General features: G+C 40.7%; 2 protein-coding genes across 2 annotated transcripts in view; one reads left to right on the forward strand and one right to left on the reverse strand.

Annotated features, from left to right (window-relative positions):
- CEP85L (centrosomal protein 85L) overlaps positions 1-19,079 on the forward strand; it is a 134,269-nt gene that overhangs the window by 49,771 nt on the left and 65,419 nt on the right. Inside the window, exon 3 of the mRNA XM_072997445.2 lies at positions 4,891-5,675. Within this exon, the coding sequence (XP_072853546.2) occupies positions 4,891-5,675 (785 nt within the window). The remainder of the gene's footprint in view (positions 1-4,890; positions 5,676-19,079) is intronic.
- The window catches only part of PLN (phospholamban), a 40,475-nt gene continuing 37,877 nt past the window's right edge, over positions 16,482-19,079 (reverse strand). Inside the window, exon 2 of the transcript XR_002301325.3 lies at positions 16,482-18,089. The gene's annotated coding sequence lies outside the window, so the exon portion shown is untranslated. The remainder of the gene's footprint in view (positions 18,090-19,079) is intronic.

Here is a 19,079-nt window from a genome sequence, read left to right on the forward strand (position 1 = left end):
CCCTTGACAATTTTTGTCCAGTCGTGTTCGACTCTAGGGGACAGTGCTCATCCCTGTTTCCAAGCCATGGAGCCAGCGTTTTGTCCAAAGACAATCTTCCGTGGTCACATGGCCAGTGCGACTTAGACACGGAACGCTGTTACCTTCCCACCAAGGTGGTTTCTATTTATCTACTTGCATTTGCATGCTTTCGAACCGCTAGGTTGGCAGGAGCTGGGACAAGAGACGGGAGCTCACTCCGCCACGTGGATTCGATCTTACGACTGCTGGTCTTCTGACCCTGCAGCACAGGCTTCTGCGTTTTTGCCCGCTGCGCCACCACATCCCTATATTATTTTATAAGTTTATATTAGATTAAATAAAAATAAATCAATCTCATCATCAAGATTTGCCAAATGTTTCAGAGGTAAATGATACAATATGATTTATTTAGTCCATTTTGTTTCTGCAAGCAGTGTGCTATATTAAAGAAGCACAATAGTGTAGCTATGTTATTATGCTGCAGATAAATCGGCATTCTACAAGGCAATTCTAAAAATTGGGTCAGCCCACAGAAAAAATATAACCTGGAAATAGATTTAAGATTGGCACCAAATTTGACACAGATGTAACAGAAAGTCTGCTCTTGCTCTCTGCCAAATATGGGGAAGTTTGGACAAAGGGTTTGTGAGTTATTTTTAAGAAGTAAAACTGTCCCCTCTGTCATACAGATTGAGAAGACCAATCTTGCTTATCTTGAAAGAGAATGGTTGGTCCCATTTAAAATTTGGACAGAATTCAGGTTGCTAGGGCTAAAATATAGATCCTCAAAAATCCTTTCAAAAGGGAAAAACAGTGACTTTCTTATAAACTGAACATAAATGAAACAAGAGTGTTGGAAAGTAGATACATTGTTGGAACTTTGTGGGCTGGGATGGGAGATGTGTGGAGGGCAATGGAAGGTCAAAGAAATAGTCAAAAGACAGGTTTTCTTTGAAAAAACAAAACAGGAGTACTTTTAAAAAAGAAGTAAATGAATGACAGTCCTCCAGAAAGGGGGACATTTTGCTATGTATCTCCAGAGAATTAGCATCAATTTTGTAAGGCATATTCAAAGTATTTCTGCATTACAAAAGCACAGAGCAGTTGTGTTTGTTCCAGCCCAGAGTGCTTTTAGAAAATTCTTTCAGGATTTCTGCAACCAGATTCCCGACACAAGTCTTCAGAGGGGAAGTCAGCTCCAGATATGAAGCAATTTGGAATTTTGATCTTGTTGGTTAGCTGACTCTCAGGAGGAGAAATTTTTAACTCCTTTCTCACTAAACAGGCATTCTTGCTGGCAAAGGGATTCTGTCTGGTTGTACAAATATTGAAAAAAGATTAGAAAACAAATATTCAGAAGCTCAATTGTTTAAGCTTTGAAATTGCTGTTTTTTGTTTTGTGGCTGTGGGTTGTCTTACTCAAAGTTAGCAGAGCTTTGATGTCTATATCCTGTCATAGTTTCAACCATTCCACTCATCTTGTTCCTCAATAATTGTCTGGTAATTAAGAAAAAACAAAATCCAAAAATGTTTGTATGTGCTGCATTTACTTATAAGTTTGCTTCACCATTTCATTAAATCCAAAAATAGCACTTGTTTCTGTCCTCTCCCAGCAAGCATAGTACAGGACATGTGCCCATCTTCTGGGATCCTCTGTCACTGGGTAAATCTACATGAGGGAATTTTCTATTGGAATGTGTGTGTAGTGTACAAATACTTCGGTTTTAAAAAGCCAGGAAATTAAATTCTTCGCATCTGATTTATGGATGTGAGATATTGTGCTCCTATATCTATGATTCAGAGCACCAGGAAATTGCCTGATATTGCGGCACAGTACTGTGCCCATTTTACCAGCAGGAAAAAGGATGCCAAGCTTTACATAGCAAAGGGCAGCCTGAATGTTGATAGCACCAGAGGCAGCAGTCAGGATGATCTACAGTAGTGATCCCCAACCTTTTTGGGACTGCGGACAAGTTGGGGGGGGAGCTGGCTCCATGTGTGTGGGGGGCAGGGGTGTTGCACTCGCAAGGGTGTGTGTGTCGCGCTTGCTGGGGACCATGTCGCGATAATATTTGATAGATTCCTGTAAAAGCACAGTTGTTCTCTAGTTTGATTTAAAATAATCAGAATACTATGCCAGAAATTCTGTAGAAAACAACTAAAATATAAGGATAGTTAAATTTAGAGGCTGTATCTTCTACCTCCAGACCATGACAAAAATATTTCTTTACAGCTGAAGTGAAATAGAATCCTGTAACCAATTATTTAGTAGTCCTGATGTTGGTGGACTGATCCTTCGATGGAAGTGGTTTCATTCTCTCACTTTTGTCTATTGCTCAATTGAGTAGCATCAGTCATGTGTGTATTTACTCATTATTTGCACAAAGGCATTAATTTAATTAATTATGGCAGAATAGAAGGCAGTATTGGTAGCTGAACTGGTAAGTAAACAATGCACATGGCATGTTCAAATTTGTATTTGTTCCAGCAGATATTATGTGAAGCACAACTTGCCAACTTGAATTGATTAATTACTATGAGTAATCAACTAAACCCTTAATTAAAGATTAAAATTCATCCTGCTTGTTTGGCAAAACTGACAAATCAGTAAAGGACTTCGGGCTCTGAAAAAGCCTAGTGGCATACAAGACACAGAGAAACACATTCTGTCCTTTCCCAGTGCTATAACCGAAGAAGAAACTTGGAAGATGACTTTTGCCCCGTGGTTTGTATCCAAAGCTGACAGAACAGTTTGGCTTTCAGAGTGTAACTTCTGTGGTTACCTCTCTAACAAGGCATACTACAGGAAACGGAAAGTTTGAATTCCCAGTTGAAATAAATGTCGGTACATGCTAATCATTATTACTCTAATTTAAGTCCCATTGAGTTCAATGGGATATATTCTGAAGTAGATGTGCAAAATTCCATGGAACATGTGCAGTGTTCACATCCAGAGAATTGTACTTTGGTATAAAGACACAGAGATTGCATATTATGTTTCATGCAGTGTAAAATGCAGAGGATTACACTGTTAGTTTGCATTGCATACAATGTTGTACAGTGTGGTCTAGAATGTTGCTCTGATTTGGAAGTTTCCATATACTGTACTCAGATCAGTTGAACAATATATCTTAAGTACTGTCTTTTCATCTTCCAGCAGATGGTAGCTTTTCATTCTTAAATTGTAAGTTGATTTTTCTCTCGCACACAAAGGAAATGTTCCTCTTTTTTCTGGATTCCAAGAAAGAATCATAACGTTTTGTAATATGTAAATGTATTTAAACATAATTGCTAGTTAAGCTAGCAATTTCTATCATTGTAACTCTTTTTATAAAGTGCTTGGTTGCATTAATTTATAGAGATGGCAAGGAAGAGTATACTTCCACAAGTTGTATACAGTGATCTCTGGGATTCTTTGCTCATCCTTCCAGGGATCTCCATACCCAGTCCTCTGTGCACCATGAGCATTGAGCAACTGGATAGAATTATATAGGTTTCAGTTTGATTTACATGATTTCTGCCAAGTAGTAAGGCTCTAAAGACACCTTAGTGACATGAAAGAAAGACAGAGCAAACTTGATTGTTTGTCCTTTTAAAGAGCCATAAATGCAACTCCAGGAGACCCTAATAATTAGAAAGAATGGTGGGAGGTTTTTTTAAGTCTCCCGTGCAAGAGCAACGTGAATATCTAGAGTGAAGGTTGAGCCATGTGCCATAGTAGAGGCTAAAATACTAATGCCAGGATTAGCTGCTTATTTTTATTTGTCCGCAGGCTTTGATGCAAAGCAGCAGTTGCTGGGCATAGGAGAGCTGCCACTCAAAGCCCTGTAACCTCTGTCTCACCTTGTTAATTTTAACTTGCTCATCTGTCTAGGAACCTTGGCACATTGGGATTTTCTGTCAGCCTACTGATGTTTCAAATTTTGGATGGAGCCAGAATGGAGAGCCAAGGCAATAGCTACGCATATCATTGCCCCACATGGCATAACTTTCATGTGTTCAAAGGCCTGAATCCTAGCTTCTGTTTCATTAATAATGTGGAGCTTTTACATCACTATCGGTTCTACCTGAAAAATACTCTTCTGAGACCCTCTCAGATAAAGTGGAGTGTGGGAAAGGGGTCTATAGCAGTAAACAGATATTTGCCCCAAACTGGACTTACAGCATGAGTCAGAGAGTTCCCTTTCATATTCTGTAATTGTATTTTAGTTCTCGGTGAAATAAATTCTCAGTAGTCTCATAGTGTTCACTTACTGTATTTTTCCGTGTATGAGGCTACACTTTTGTCTAAAATCTTTAGACTGAAAATTGAGGGTCGTCTTAGACACAGAAGTAAGCTGAGGAGAGAACAATAACAAGTGGAGGGGAAAGCAGGGATCAAAGCTGTCCTGCAGCACTTTGATCCCTCCCCCCCAACCTTGCTAAGCCCCACTTAGATTTCTTAATTTTGGATTAGAAAAGTGGAGGGGGGGGCGTCTTATACATGGGGGTCTTATACACGGAAAAATACAGTATGTGCATATAAAATTAAAAAATCACTAGTAAATAAAGGAGTACCTGTAAAATTACACATATATACATGTTATTTAAATTAGTTCAAGAGTAGCGTCTCTTGACTTTACTCAGGGCATGATGAAACCACAGAGAAAAAACAGGTGCTGTACTTAAAAAAAGAGGAAGGTTACAGACTCTGACAGCAGTTCCTTGCATGTAAGACTTTAGAAAAGTGCATTTAAGCTAGTAAATGTCTTATAAAATATCAATCCACTCATTATCTCAGCTGGGTCAGTACCTTAACGTTTGTAGCCAGTAATGTGGCCTGCTTCTGTTAGCCCTGTCCACTCACATTGTGAAACTCTTTCTCCCTAGATCATTCCACCTCGAGTGGTACTTCTTCATTTAAGCCCAGCCGCTCTCTGGTCTCGATCCCTACTGCCCATGTGATGCCGTCGAGTGCCAGCTCTTCGCTTTCGAAACACAAGGAACCTCTCAAATCAGGCTGTTCAAAATGGAGTACAAGCCTTTTGAGGTCTGCTGGAAGCCGGCATCAGGGCATGCTGGACAGCTCTTTGGACATGAAGGACTTGAGACCTGTAAGGAAATGGTCCTCTCTGTCTAAGCTCAGCACGCCCGTGAGCTGCAGCCAGGATGGAGGTGTTTGCTCGGCAGAGTGCAGGCCCAGCATGGATCAGACAGCAAGAGGCAAGGCTGTGTCTCCACCGTTGAGAGCAAATGGGACAAGTTGTTTGCACAATAGCATGGAGCTGCTCAAAATTGAGGACAGGGAGCCTGGGAAGAAAAGAAACTCTACTTTGGACTGCAAATACAAATTTGAAAGCTGCAGCAAAGAAGACTTGGGAGTTACTGATCCCTCAAACAGGAGACATGCCTTAGACATGACCTATAGTGCCTTACCGGAAAGCAAGCCTGCTACATCAAACTGTGAAGGTTTTCATCACGGATATATAACTTTGGGGCCGCAGGCTGTGAGTGGTGTTCCCATTCAACCCTCTGAGAGGACTCAGCGGTGGCTTACAGAACAATTTCATACAAATCCTCCAGAGTCTAGGCCTTCTGAGGAGTCCTATGGTTTACCACCTTGGCAGTTACAGCAGCTTGAAGATGTTAGAACAGGAAATGAACATCCTATGCAGGTAAGAATGTAAATTCAGTGTTTGCTGCCACCATGTGGATGGAAATTGAAATGACATTAAAAGTCTACAGTGACACCGGTGAATTTCCCCAGTATGTAAAGCAGTCTGTAGTGGGGATTTTACTATATTGTAAAGTTTTTAATTGAAATGAAGTGGGATGGCAGTATCATTCTAAGCAATGATAGTGGATTAAAGGGGAACCTCTCAATTCTCTCACCTTCAGATTTGCAGGGATATGATTTTCATCATATAAGACAGTAAATTAATTAAACTTTCACTGCTGTATGGCCATGTCAATGGCACATTGATGATCCCTTAAGTCACATAAAAATTGATGCAACTGAACCAGTGAGGCTCCTGGATTTGGGACTATGGAATTTGGGCCTTATAGATTGTTATTATGTTGAAGGTAAGTAACTCAGCTTCCCACAGGGATGTCTGTTTTCCATCGTCTGGAAAAGTACTAGATCTTCTTGACTTGAAAAAGGAACCATATAATCAGACATGTATTTTGCATAAAACTATACTGAATTTCTTCTTTGTGGCCTCTGTGAATGCATACAATTGGGTTGTTCTGAGCCTGCGCAGGACCTCTCGGATGTTTCCAGAGCTTAAAGACATGTTATTAGTGGGACGTTCCCTTGTGGAGCGCATGCTTTGCCCACTAGAAGTCCCCTCAGTTCCTTTTAGCTGCCGCTTAGGTTAGACCTATTTCAGAGAGAGCTAGAGCGATCAGTAGTTTACTGCGATCAATAGTTGCTTCTTGTTATTTCAATCACTTTTTTATTGGATGTTTCCCCTCTAAATTGATTTGTTCTACCTTCAATTCGATTCAGTTTTTTTTCTCTTTCCCCTGTTTTTGCTGATTCCCCCCTCCCCCCCTCCCCCATCTTCCCTCCAATTTTCCCTTGTCTTTTATGCCACCCCCGGGCCTTTCAAGTGGTGCGTACTTTGTAATAATAAGATCCCGCTCACTGACGGCCATGACCGTTGCCTTTTCTGTCTTGGGGAACAGCACCAAACAGCACCTCAATACTCTCCTTCTGTGTCTCCATCACCACCTTGATACCGAAACCGTTCCCACTCATCGCACTCGACATCAACTCACCAAATCCCATTTGCTACCAAGCTGGCCCTCAAGCGTGCTACTTCATCATTGGAACAACCACAGTCGAAGCATTCTTCCAAAACATCCTCCCCCTCAAAACACATCTCTACATGTTATGACCACCTATAAGGGTCCTCCTCCTCCTGATACGGAAAGGTACTCTACAACCCAAGTACCCCCTGCTTTACAACAGCCTTCTTTGACACAATTCTCCACATCAAAATATCAACATGAATCTCCATGCTTTGAATCGTCCACATCAAACCATGATTCGCTCTCTGATATTTCTCCAGACTCACCCTCCAATTTACCCACTCCAACATCTGATGTAGCAGAAAATCATCCATCCTCACCTTCGGAAGATTTTACTTCGTACTCCCAGGTAGTGATGAGGATGGCTAAGTCCCTACAATTGGAAATTGAGGAACCACCACCTAAACAAGACTTAGTTTTTGATGATATTAATCAAGAGAAGACACCTCCTCTTAGGTTACCTTCATACCTGCTATGCTAGATTTGATTAAAGAATCATGGGCAAGCCCCCTTCATCATTACACATTTCAAAACGTGTGGAAAACCATGATAAAACCCATGTTCTGGACACTGCCTTTTTATCCAAACATCCAACACCGAATTCAATCATTTATTTTACTTACTTATTTATTTATTTAACTTATATGCCGCCCACTCTACCCAAAGGTCTCTGGGCGGCTTATAATAATTAAATTCAATTAAAATACAATAAAAGGTAAAATGATTAAAATACATTTAAAATTGATACTCTAAAAATTGCCATCAGGACCCACAGTTGATGTTATTTCAATTAAAAGCCTTCTGGAACAGGAAGGTTTTGACCTGTTGCTGAAATGTCATCAATGTCGGCGCCAGATGAATCTCCATTAAGAGGGCATTCCATAGTCTGGGGGCAGCTGCCGAGAAGGCCCTTTGTATACAAGACATCCCTCTTACCTCCTTGAGGGACGGCTCTTTCAAAAGGGCCCCCTGGCTAGATCTTAACTGCCGGGTAGGCTCATATGGAAGGAGGATTGATTGTTTGTCATCGCTTTCCTCCCAAGAAGCAGGCGTCTTTTAATTTCGTGGCTGCTGTCTCCATCTGCAGTGATCATGGAGCCCAAGAAAATAAAATCTGTCACTGCCTCGATATCTTCCCCCTCTATTTCCCAGGAGGTGATGGGACCAGTGGCCATGAACGTAGGGTTTTTTATGTTGAGTTTCAGGCTGTTTTTTGCACTCTCCTCTTTCAACCTCATTACAAGGTTCATTAATTCCTCCTCACTTTCTGCCATCAGAGTGGTATCATCTGCATATCGGAGGTTGTTGATATTTCTTACGGCAATCTTAATTCTGGCTTGGGATTCCTCCAGTCCAGCCTTCCGCATGATGTATTTTGCATATAACTTAAATAAGCTGGGGGACAATATACAGCCTTGTCGTACTCCTTTCCCAATTTTGAACCAATCAGTTGTTCCATATCCAGTTCTAACTGTTGCTTCCTGTCACACATATAGGTTTCTCAGGAGATAGATAAGGTGGTCAGGCACTCCCATTTCTTTAAGGACTTGCTGTAGTTTGCTGTGGTCCACACAGTCAAAGGCTTTTGCATAGTCAATGAAGCAGAAGTAGATATTTTTCTGGAACTCTCTGGCTTTCTGCATAATCCAGCGCATGTTAGCAATTTAGTCTCTAGTTCCTCTGCCTCTTCGGAATCCAGCTTGTACTTCTGGGAGTTCTCGGTCCACATACTGCTGAAGCCTACCTTGTAGGATTTTGAGCATAACCTTGCTAGCGTATGAAATGAGTGCAATTGTACGGTAGTTGGAGCATTCTTTGGCACTGCCTTTCTTTGGGATTGGGATGTAGACTGATCTTTTCCAATCCTCTGGCCACTGTTGAGTTTTCCAAACTTGCTGGCATATTGAATGTAGCACCTTAAGAGCATCATCTTTTAAGATTTTAAATACTTCAACTGGAGTGTCATCACCTCCACTGGCCTTGTTGTTAGCCAGGTTTTCTAAGGCCCACTTGACTTCACTCTCCAGGATGTCTGGCTCAAGGTCAGCAACTACATTGTCTGGGTTGTCCAGGATATCCAAATCTTTCTGTTATAATTCCTCTGTGTATTCTTGCACCTCTTCTTGATGTCTTCTGCTTCTGTTAGGTCCCTCCCATTTTTGTCCTTTATCACGTCCATCTTTGCACAAAATGTTCCTCCAATATCTTCAATTTTCCTGAACAGATCTCTGGTTTTTCCTTTTCTATTCTTTTCCTCTATTTCTTTGCATTGTTCATTTAAGAAGGCCCTCTTGTCTCTCCTTGCTATTCTTTGGAAGTCTGCATTCAATTTTCTGTAACTTTCCCTATCTCCCCTGCATTTTGTTTCCTTTCTCCTCTCTCCTATTCCTAAGGCCTCATTGGACAGCCACTTTGCTTTCTTGCATTTCCTTTTCTTTGGGATGGTTTTTGTTGCTGCCTCCTATACAATGTTACGAGCCTCTATCCAAAGTTCTTCAGGCACTCTCTCCACCAAGTCTAGTTCCTTAAATTGTTCTTCACTTCCACTGTGTATTCATAAGGGATTTGGTTTAGATTATACCTGAGTGGCCCAGTGGTTTTTCCTGCTCTCTTCAGTTCAAGCTTGAATTTTGCTATGAGAGGCTGATGATCAGAGCCACAATCAGCTCCAGGTCTTGTTTTTGCTGACTGTATAGAGCTTCTCCATCTTTGGCTGCAGATAATATAATCAATCTGATATCGGTGTTGCCCATCTGGTGAGTTCCATGTATAGAGTCGCCTCTTGTGTTGTTGGAAAAGAGTGTTTGTGATGAACAGCTTGTTCTCTTGACAAAACTCTATTAGCCGTTCATTTTGAACTCCCAGGCCAAACTTTCCTGTTGTTCCTTTTATCTTTTGACTCCCAACTTTAGAATGAGAACAACATCTTTCTTTGGTGTCAGTTCTAGAAGGTGTTGTAAATCTTCATAAAATTGTTCAATTTCAGTCTCCTCAGCAATGGTGGTTGGTGCATAAACGTGGATTATTGTGATGTTGAAAGGTCTGCCTTGTATCCCATTACAGCTTTTCCCACTCTTTTGTTGACTATGAGGGCTACTCCATTCCTTCTATGGGATTCTTGCCCACAATAGTAGATATAATAATCATCTGAGCTGAATTCACCCATTCCTGTCCATTTTAGTTCACTGATGCCCAGAATGTCAATGTTTATTCTTGCCATCTCCTGTTTTACCACATCCAGCTTCCCAAGGTTCATAGATTTTACATTCCAGGTTCCTATGCAGTATTTTTCTTTGCAGCATTGGACTTTCATTTCATTTCCAGGCACGTCCATAGCTGAGCATCCTTTCGGCTTTGGCACAACCACTTCATTAGCTCTGGAGCTACTTGTACTTGTCCTCCGCTCTTCCTCAGTAGCATGTTGGGCCCCTTTCAACCTGAGGGGCCATATCTTTTAGCCTTTTGTTTCTGATCATGGGGTGTTCTTGGCAAAGATACTGGAGTGGCATTGCCATTTCCTACTCCAGGTGGATTGCGTTTAGTCGGAACTTTCCACTATGTCCTGTCCGTCTTGGGTGTCCCTGCACGGCATAGCCCATAGCTTCTCTGAGTTACTCAAGCCCCTTCACCATGACAAGGCAGCAATCCCTGAAGGGAACTGAGAACAATACCAAGTGACAACTACTGTATATTGTTCCCACACCGGTATCAGCAGAGGCTCTCTCGGAGACTCCTTCATGATAAGATGGGACAGTGGACTCCTCTACCTGTTCCTGCCAATCCCACTGATACAACATACCATCATTCGGTTTCAACAGTTTCAATCAGATGTGATCCTTCTTGCCCCATGGTAGCCACGACAGCTGTGATTCACCCACCTGAGATCGACGTTGAGCAACCTCCTCCATCTTCCATCCATCCCCAACCTCCTCATGCGGGACAATGGACTCATTTACCATCCTGATCTCGAATCTCTGAAACTGACGGTGTGGAGGATTCTACTGCAATAAGGGATATACTTGACAGGGCTTGAAAACCATCAATAAAGATCCTTTACCAACATAAATGGAGGCCACTCCTCGCCTTTGTCAATTTTAAAAACTTACCTGTGGTACCAGTTTCACTGAAGACTCTACTTACCTTTATACTCCATCTTTTTCATCTTGGATTGGTCCATTTTACTTTGAAAGTTCATATTGCTGCAGTGGTCGCGCACCAACCACCTCATTCGGCAGCAGCTAAACTTTTCTCCCATCCGACCATGAAAAAAATTCCTTAAGGGACTTCGCAATATCTGTCCTCCACATCAACCTCCTCTTCCCCAGTGGTCGTTACAGCTTGTCCTTAATGCATTAACCTGACCTCCCTTTGAACCAATGGCTACAAACTGCTTTCTTTGAAAACATCATTCTTAGTAGCCATAACATCGGCTAAACATGCTAGCAAACTGGCAGCTCAGGGATCAGATCCACCTTTTCTGCAGTTCCATCCGGACACGGTTACTCTAGACCCAAAGGTTTCATTCTTACCTAAGGTTGTATCTGATTTTCATCTTAATCAACCTGTAATTCAGCCTACCCTATTTTCATCTCCCTCTACACCTCTCGAGCGCATGCTCCACATGCTTGATGTTAGACATTCCATGGCCTTTTACATTGACAGAACCAAATTGTTTAGGAAAGCATCAAGGCTCTTCCTGTGTTTTCATGGCCCTAATAAAGGTTCACTAGCTTCACCTCAAACGTTGGCTAGGTGGATTGTTCAAACAATTTCACTGGCATATGAACTGGCAGGCAAAACACCACCTGAACCCTTGAAGGCTCACTTGACTAGAGCACTGTCTATCTCCACTGCCTTCGAATGAGGAATAGAAATCCCTCACATATGCTATACAGCTACATGGTCGAATCCATCAGCGTTTGTCACACACTACCGTTTGGATGTCTGGGCAAAGAAAGATGCTGCTTTCGGCAGAGCTGTATTGACTTCCTTTCTACCGTGACGTCCCACCATCCAGTAAGTGAGCGTGCCAGTCACCCAGTTGTGTGCATTCACAGAGGCCTCGAAGGAGAGAGGTTACTTACCTGTAACTATGGTTTTTCTAGTGGTCCTCTGTGAATTCACACATCCCGCCCTGCCTCGCCTCTCTCTATCATATTGTCCTCTTATATAACTCGTTGACAGTGGCAGACTCTTTTGGGAACTGAGGGGACTTCTGACGGGCGGAGCATGTGCTCCATGGGGGAACGTCCCACTAATCACATGTCTTTAAGCTCTAGAAACTTCCGAGAGGTCCTGTGCAGGCTCAGAACAACCCAATTATGTGGATTCACAGAGGACCACTAGAAGAACCAGTTAAAGGTAAGTAACCTCTCTTTTTTAAAAATGCAGTTAATTTTTCTCTGTTCCCTACTTGGTTACTTGTGAACACATCTTGAGTGAAGCAGCAGTCCATCAAGTTTGAGAAAAATGAACTGTCATGTAAAAATAAATTACTTTTCAATCAATTGCCATTTTGGAATACCTGAATAAGTGGTTTATATTATCTTAGACTTTGCGGAAGTTGCAAGAATGAATTTTCTTTCCCTTTCTGTGTAGATTGTCACAATTCATTATAGTAAAATAGAGTTTTAAACTGATAATATATTGCTGTTTCTGGAGAATTTAGCTTGAGGTGTGCTTCTTCTCTCCTAGCCAGCTTCTCTTAGAAGTTGTTGGTCCTGTCAAACTTTCTAACTAGTATCCCCCTAGCTAAGTGAATACACTGTCACAGTGGGTGTTAAACATGCATTTTGGTTAGCTGCATCTTGTATCCATTAAATTGATTACTGGATGGTTAAAGAACATTTGAATAAATTCTATTGATTCAGTGGGTTTACCATAGGTTACTAACACTTAGATTTGGGCCCTGCCCACAAGCTCTCTAAATAGTACAGTGATAAACCACTTTATACTCCCCCTGTGTTTTAATGAAAACTCCTGTGAGGACTTTAATTTCTGACTTAAAGCTGGTTAATTCTGGAAAGTGCTGTTCAAGAAATATGGAAGTCCCATGTCTAGTGGAAAAAAATAGTAATCTTACCAACTTTTTCTTATACAGTATATGTTGAAATCATATAATTCACTTGAATCAGGGCCCATACTGGCTATTGCTGTTGTGACTTGAGTCCTATATTAGTTCTACCCAAATCTTTGAAAAAAATGGCTTTTTAAAAATAACAGTTTGCATTATTACTTCCAGGAACGTTAGTAGAAAAAGTAACTCTTCGACAATCTGGTCTTAGTTAGAGTAGGTCCATTTAAATATATAGGCCTTGTTAATCATGACTAACTGAAGCACATTGATTTTAGTGAGAGTATGCTATGAATACATAGGGTTTAACTGTACATTTGTAATGTTGTCTCTGACTTGGGCCGTGCTCAAGGATTTCTGACATAATATCTTTTGGGAAGTATGTAACTAGGCTTTGTTTTCAGTGGCTGGAAACTAACTGAGAATTTATGCTGGCATAGGGTTGCCAGGTACAAGGGTACCAAAAGGAGGACATAGAAAGACAAAAAAGAGGACAGGGGAGGACGTATTGAATGTTTCATTTGAGTTGTTTCGGATTAAACTTGCAATCAATACAGTTTTATTACAATAGCTGCCAATAAATGTCTCTTAGTGAACTGACCAAGAAACAGTCATGTTAAAAAATAAAAATAAATTCAATGGAGGCTTTTTTTCAAAATACCAAAAAACATTATTTAAACAGCCAATTGCACAATTATTACCTTATACAGTGGGGTCTCGACTTACGAACTTAATCCGTATTGGAAGGTGGTTCTTAGGTCGAAAAGTTCGTAGGTCGAATCTGCATTTCCCAGATTCTTTTCCATCCATAGAAACTAATGGGAAGCTGCTATTCCGCCTTCTGCCACTAGAGGGGGGATATTCTTTCTTTTTTTTCACTTAGGTTCAGGAAACAAGGAGGAAAGCAGGGAACAGTTTGCAAAGCACTTTAGAAATCTTTTTTTTTCAACGAAGCCAATTTTAAAGCATGTTTTAAAGTATGTTGTGCTGATTTTTTTCAGCACAAAGACACACAGGCAGGCTTTTTAGGTGCTGAGCAAGCCTCCCCAAGCCTCTTCAGAGCCAGCCCATCAGCTGATAGGCGGGGAAAGGAGGGGGCAGGAGCGGGGGGGGGGAAGCACAAAATGGCTGCCAGGCTCCCTTCTGGTGTGGGCTTTTAGCTGTTTCCTGCTCTTTTTGCTGCTGTTTGGGGGCTACCAAGGCCTGGTAAGTAACTTTCTTTTATTTATTTTTAAGTTTCTGATCCTTTTTTCCCCTCCAGAAGCCTCTAAGGGGAGGGAGGGGGCACTTTTTTTCCTTTTCGTAACTCGAGGGAAGTTCGTATGTCAAGTCCTTATTTCCCCTATAGGGCGGGTTTGTAAGTTGAATTGTTCGCAAGTAGGGTTGTTCGTAAGTCAAGACCCCACTGTAACCTTTATTAATTACACAACATATCCTGGCACCTGCTGTTGTTGCTCCTTCACTTGTGCCAAGGCAACCTCTGCGAGAAGGTTCCCCTTTCTTTCCCGCCTCCTTTTCCTATGGCTGCGGCTGCCGCCTCTTCTCCCTCTCCCTCTTTCTCTGGCAGGCACCTGGAGTGGAGCCCCGCTCTTGCTCTGGCTTCCCTTCCCTGCAGTTTTACTTCTTCTCCGCCAGCCTTCCTCAATCTTTGTTAGCCACTGCCGCCGTCTCTCCTTTCTAGACTCCTGCTGCTTGCTTGAATATCTCTGGGCAAACCCACAAACTTTTTCCCCTTAAAAAAGAGATCCTGCCCTTCTCCGGCTGCCACTCTCTCTCGAGTCTCTCCTTTTGTTTTGCCCATTCCCTCTCACTTGTGGTGTGTGTGTGTGTGTGTGGGGGTAGATATCTTGCTCTCCTTTCCTTGCTAATCTTTACGTGCAGCTTGCTCAAAACAAAGCAGGAAGTCACCTCCAGAAGCAAAGGCTCCACATGGGTGTGGCTGATTTACAGCCCAAAGTGGTGTCTTAGATTGCGACTCCATCAGATTGCTTTTCACCTTCCACCTCTCCCCCTCCCATCCAAAATTATAACATAAAATATTACAAAAGCTGGAAATTTTAAAGGTTTTTAGCTTTTCGTGCCAGATGGAGGACATTAGGCTAAGAAAGGAGGACATGTCCTCCTTTTGCCAGACATTTGGCAAGCCATCAGCAGAAATAACTCCATCAGCAGAAATTTTGGCTGCAAATTGCTGTAGGTTAAAGTAAGCATAGGCATTTGCTGTTGTGTGGTGAGTAAGCCCACTGTTGGACAATGGCAAATGCCAATGCCGATTTCTTAACCTATGGCAATTGAAAAGTGAGAGTTACACTCAGTACAGAAGAAACACTTAAGCTTCTTTTCATTGCTCTAAAGTTATGTTAGAGTTGAGACATGGAGGAAGCAAGTTGTCAAGCTTGTATTTTTACTTTAGGCTGTTTTCCAGTTCTAGAGTGTATCCATGGGGTATCTGCATCCCTGACTTTATGAAAAAATAGTTGTCAGATACTTCTAGGGAAGAGAGAGAGAAGAAAAGCAACAACATAAAATATATAAGTGTATTTTCATTATTTAATAAAATTTAACTTTTTGTATGTTAAGTTGCACCATCTTTAAATTGATGCAGCTCCTGAATGTTAGTACCCTATAATATTTGTCTTGTATATTGAGTTATGAGAATATATTTTCTACTAAGTTAAACCTTTCTATCATTTTGATCAGATTGCTGCAATGTGCAGCTATTAGGGAACATCTGTGGGGACTGCATAGAAATCTGAGAAAAATAATATTTGAAATCTTGCTGCTTTGCATAGTAAATCACACTAGAGTAGGACCATTGAGTCAGTAAGGATGTTATGGCTCACCTCTCCTGTAAGTTCCATTGATTTAAATGGCCCCACACTAATTGTTCCTCATGATGCAAAAGCAAGTACTCTAACTGCAAAGTTAGAGTAGACCTAATTGAAGCAATGGAATGTATGGCAGAGATGACTTACCCAAGTCCCCACTGATTCAGTAGGCCTGTTCTAGTGTGACCTACTAGGCTAAGCAACGGGCTTTTAGCCAGTACAATATTTAGTAGCAGTGTATGAAGCCAAATGTACATAAGTGACTGACAAAACAGAAGGCAGCTTAAAATCTAGTAGTGAAATGTTTCAATTATACTTTCATTGGTGACATCTGGATTTCAGACTAAGTCCTGGGAGCCAGTGTGATAGGTCTAGAACATCTCAGAACTTAGGGAAGTTACTTTGTTACACTGAAACTCACGGCTGGCACATCCAAGGAGTAATGTTTCCCAGTTTTAGTGCTGACAATATGAAGAATTTTGTGAAAGATGACATTATAGATGCAAGTAATGTCAAAAGATAATTAAAACATAGATAAGACAATTAGGGGGTAGGAGCTGTTAGAATGATCAGTGGATGTATGGAGACATATCACACCTCAAGAATTCTTTGATTGACTCTTATGCTATTGGAATTATTTGCATTTGTGAGAACTTCTGGGTCCTCTTGGAGCAGATTGTTAAATTATTTTCGTTGTCATTCTGAAACATTTATAAATGCCTGTACTCGTTTTCCAAACATACTGCATGTGGCATTCCGGGCACTTGTATTCTATAACCTTTATTGCTTTGCTAGGCTTCTATGTGGTATTCTATTTCACATAATAGGCGTTGGTCAGAATTCTGTCTTTGAAGGTCACTGTGATAGGCATACATATACAGTACACATGTCTCAGATATATCCTGTGGGTATCACATGTAAAGTTCCATAGTACATGTAGTGAACAGCTTATTCTCTGTGAGACACGTCTATAGACAAAGCAAACAGGATGAAAAAACGGCAGTAGTTTAGTGTAGAAGTTATATTTGCAGTTTGAATTTGGGAAAGCGCAGCTTGAAAAAATTCCACATGTATATCTAGCAAAAAAAAAGTGACAAAAATTGAAGAATCCTAAACACACCTGTAGGCTATAAGCATTCTTTAGAATAGTATCTTCTAGTTTAAGGAGCTGAATAGAATTAGTCTGTAAGTTAATAGGGCAATTGTGCATTTGGGAGAAGTCAACAAATTTACTTGCAAGACTAAGTCATATGTTTTATGTTAGAATATAAGGCTTTGAGCTTTTGCAAGTGAAACAGTTAGGGCAAACCTGATGTGCTTTTTTTTGCTTTAGACTTTTTTTTGCTTTGCTAAAAGTGTTATGGCTAACATGCTATAATAGACTTGTCCAGTGGTCAGAGTAATTAACACTGTAATCCTATGCATGTTTACTCATAAGTAAGCTCCGGTGTGTTCAGTGGGGCTTATTTATAGTATGTATAAAATCTATCAAATATTATGAGACTTACTTCTGAAAGAGCATGCATATCCTTTTTGTCTGTAAAGTATGTCTGTTTCCCCACATTTTCTATTTACTGTTAGCCATCGTGCTCACTTATATATAAAGCTACACATATTCAACAGATAAAATATACATTTTTCTTCGAACAGGTATGTTGCCATTGTTTTCTTACTATAGATAAATCATGTTTGCTGTTTTTCGTTTTTTTCATTATATTTCAAGTTCCAGTGATACAGTTTGTGGATTGGGGTTTTTTTTCCAGTCCTGCTTGCAGAGGCCGTGGTGTCAGAAGTCACTGTTTATCCACTCTTGGATAGATTAAATTGAAGGCGTTGATGTGTTATGCTGATACCAGCGCTGCTGTAAATTTGATTCCATACCAACAGGGTGTCATTTTTCTATACTATGCTGCTATTCTGTTCTGATGTAAAAGCAACGCACGTCAACAAATCCAAAGTCTTAATCAATCTAATGAAACCAAAACTCCCCTGATCTGCAGGTTGCTGGGTTGTGGATAATTCCAGTTTTTGGCTTGTTTATTTTATTGTTTATGCTCATGTAGTTTTGAGAGTTCAAGTTACCATAGTTGAATAAAAGTAAACTTTAAAACCAGAAATTCGTCACATGAGCTTCACAAGGATGTACATGACAACAAGAACCAGGAAGATAAGCAGGAAATTGAGTAATAAGTTGAGACCTCTATTTGTAGAAAGATCCATTGTGGCACCCCTTGTGGATTTTTAATGCACTTGCAACCGAAGTCTTGTTTCAGGCTGGCTCAGTTTTAGCAGCAACAGATTATATTTGACGTGTGTGTATGTATAACATCTTCAGGTCTTGGTTCCTGTATGAGCTGTTGTGGTTCTGGCACCTAAGAGAAAATGGCTCGTGAGCAACAAGTAATGAAGCCATGCTGACATAGAAACCACAAATAAACATTAGAGATTTTTAAAAACCTCACCCTGAAACGTGATACAGTACAGATAACCATTTAACAAGTGTAACTTACCTTGGTGAGCACACTTGACAGGACATTTGTCTGTTTTCTCATGCCAAGTGAAAAAGATTTTTTCCATACAACAGTTGTTGCTGTGCATCAAAATTTGTTTTCATGTTTATCACAAGGAAAAAAGCCTCTAGAGTTGCCAGACATCTGTGTTTACTATCATCTTTAAGTATGAAATACTAGTAGCCACTCACAAAATATGTGCATCACGAACAGTGAGTGTATATTACTGAATTACTTGAGTAAATATACTTTCTGTGAATCGTGACATGTTTTGAATTACATTGAACTATCCACATCTCTGCTTGTCACCTTCATGTTGGCAAGTGATTCATTGACCTTTGGTGAGAGTGACAATAATCTCTTGCCTTACAATACTAGGCTTTTCACTTTGGGAAGTGAAATAAATGAGTTATGGGAAACATCTAGCGTGGAGTTTGGGAAAAGGTAGGGATATTCTTCATATTGTACTTTTGTTGAGCTTGAAGGGACCCAGTAGAGTCGCCCAAAGGATCCTACAGCTCCAGGCAAAAATCGAGGGTAGGGTAGCATTTAGATACTTCACTATCAAGGCAGCCAGAATTTGTGCCCATTTGGTTATATAGATTACTTTGTAGTGGATGAGTTAAAGCAGAAAGGTTTTGTTTCAGAGCAAGGCTGTGCTCTGAAGCTAATCTTGCCTTTCTTCATGTGCGCACTCTGCCGTTTTGCATAGTCTCTTTTCCTAGCTATGCCCATCTTGTCTTTCATTTCAACACAGGACACCTAGTGAAGCATTAAAGAATTTGGAGTAATTAGTAATTTATACACTTAAAAGTAAAGTATCCTAATAAGCCTCAAACATCTCTCTCCCTT

Source organism: Pogona vitticeps, chromosome 1, assembly GCF_051106095.1.
Source record: "Pogona vitticeps strain Pit_001003342236 chromosome 1, PviZW2.1, whole genome shotgun sequence".
NCBI classification, from domain to species: domain Eukaryota; kingdom Metazoa; phylum Chordata; class Lepidosauria; order Squamata; family Agamidae; genus Pogona; species Pogona vitticeps.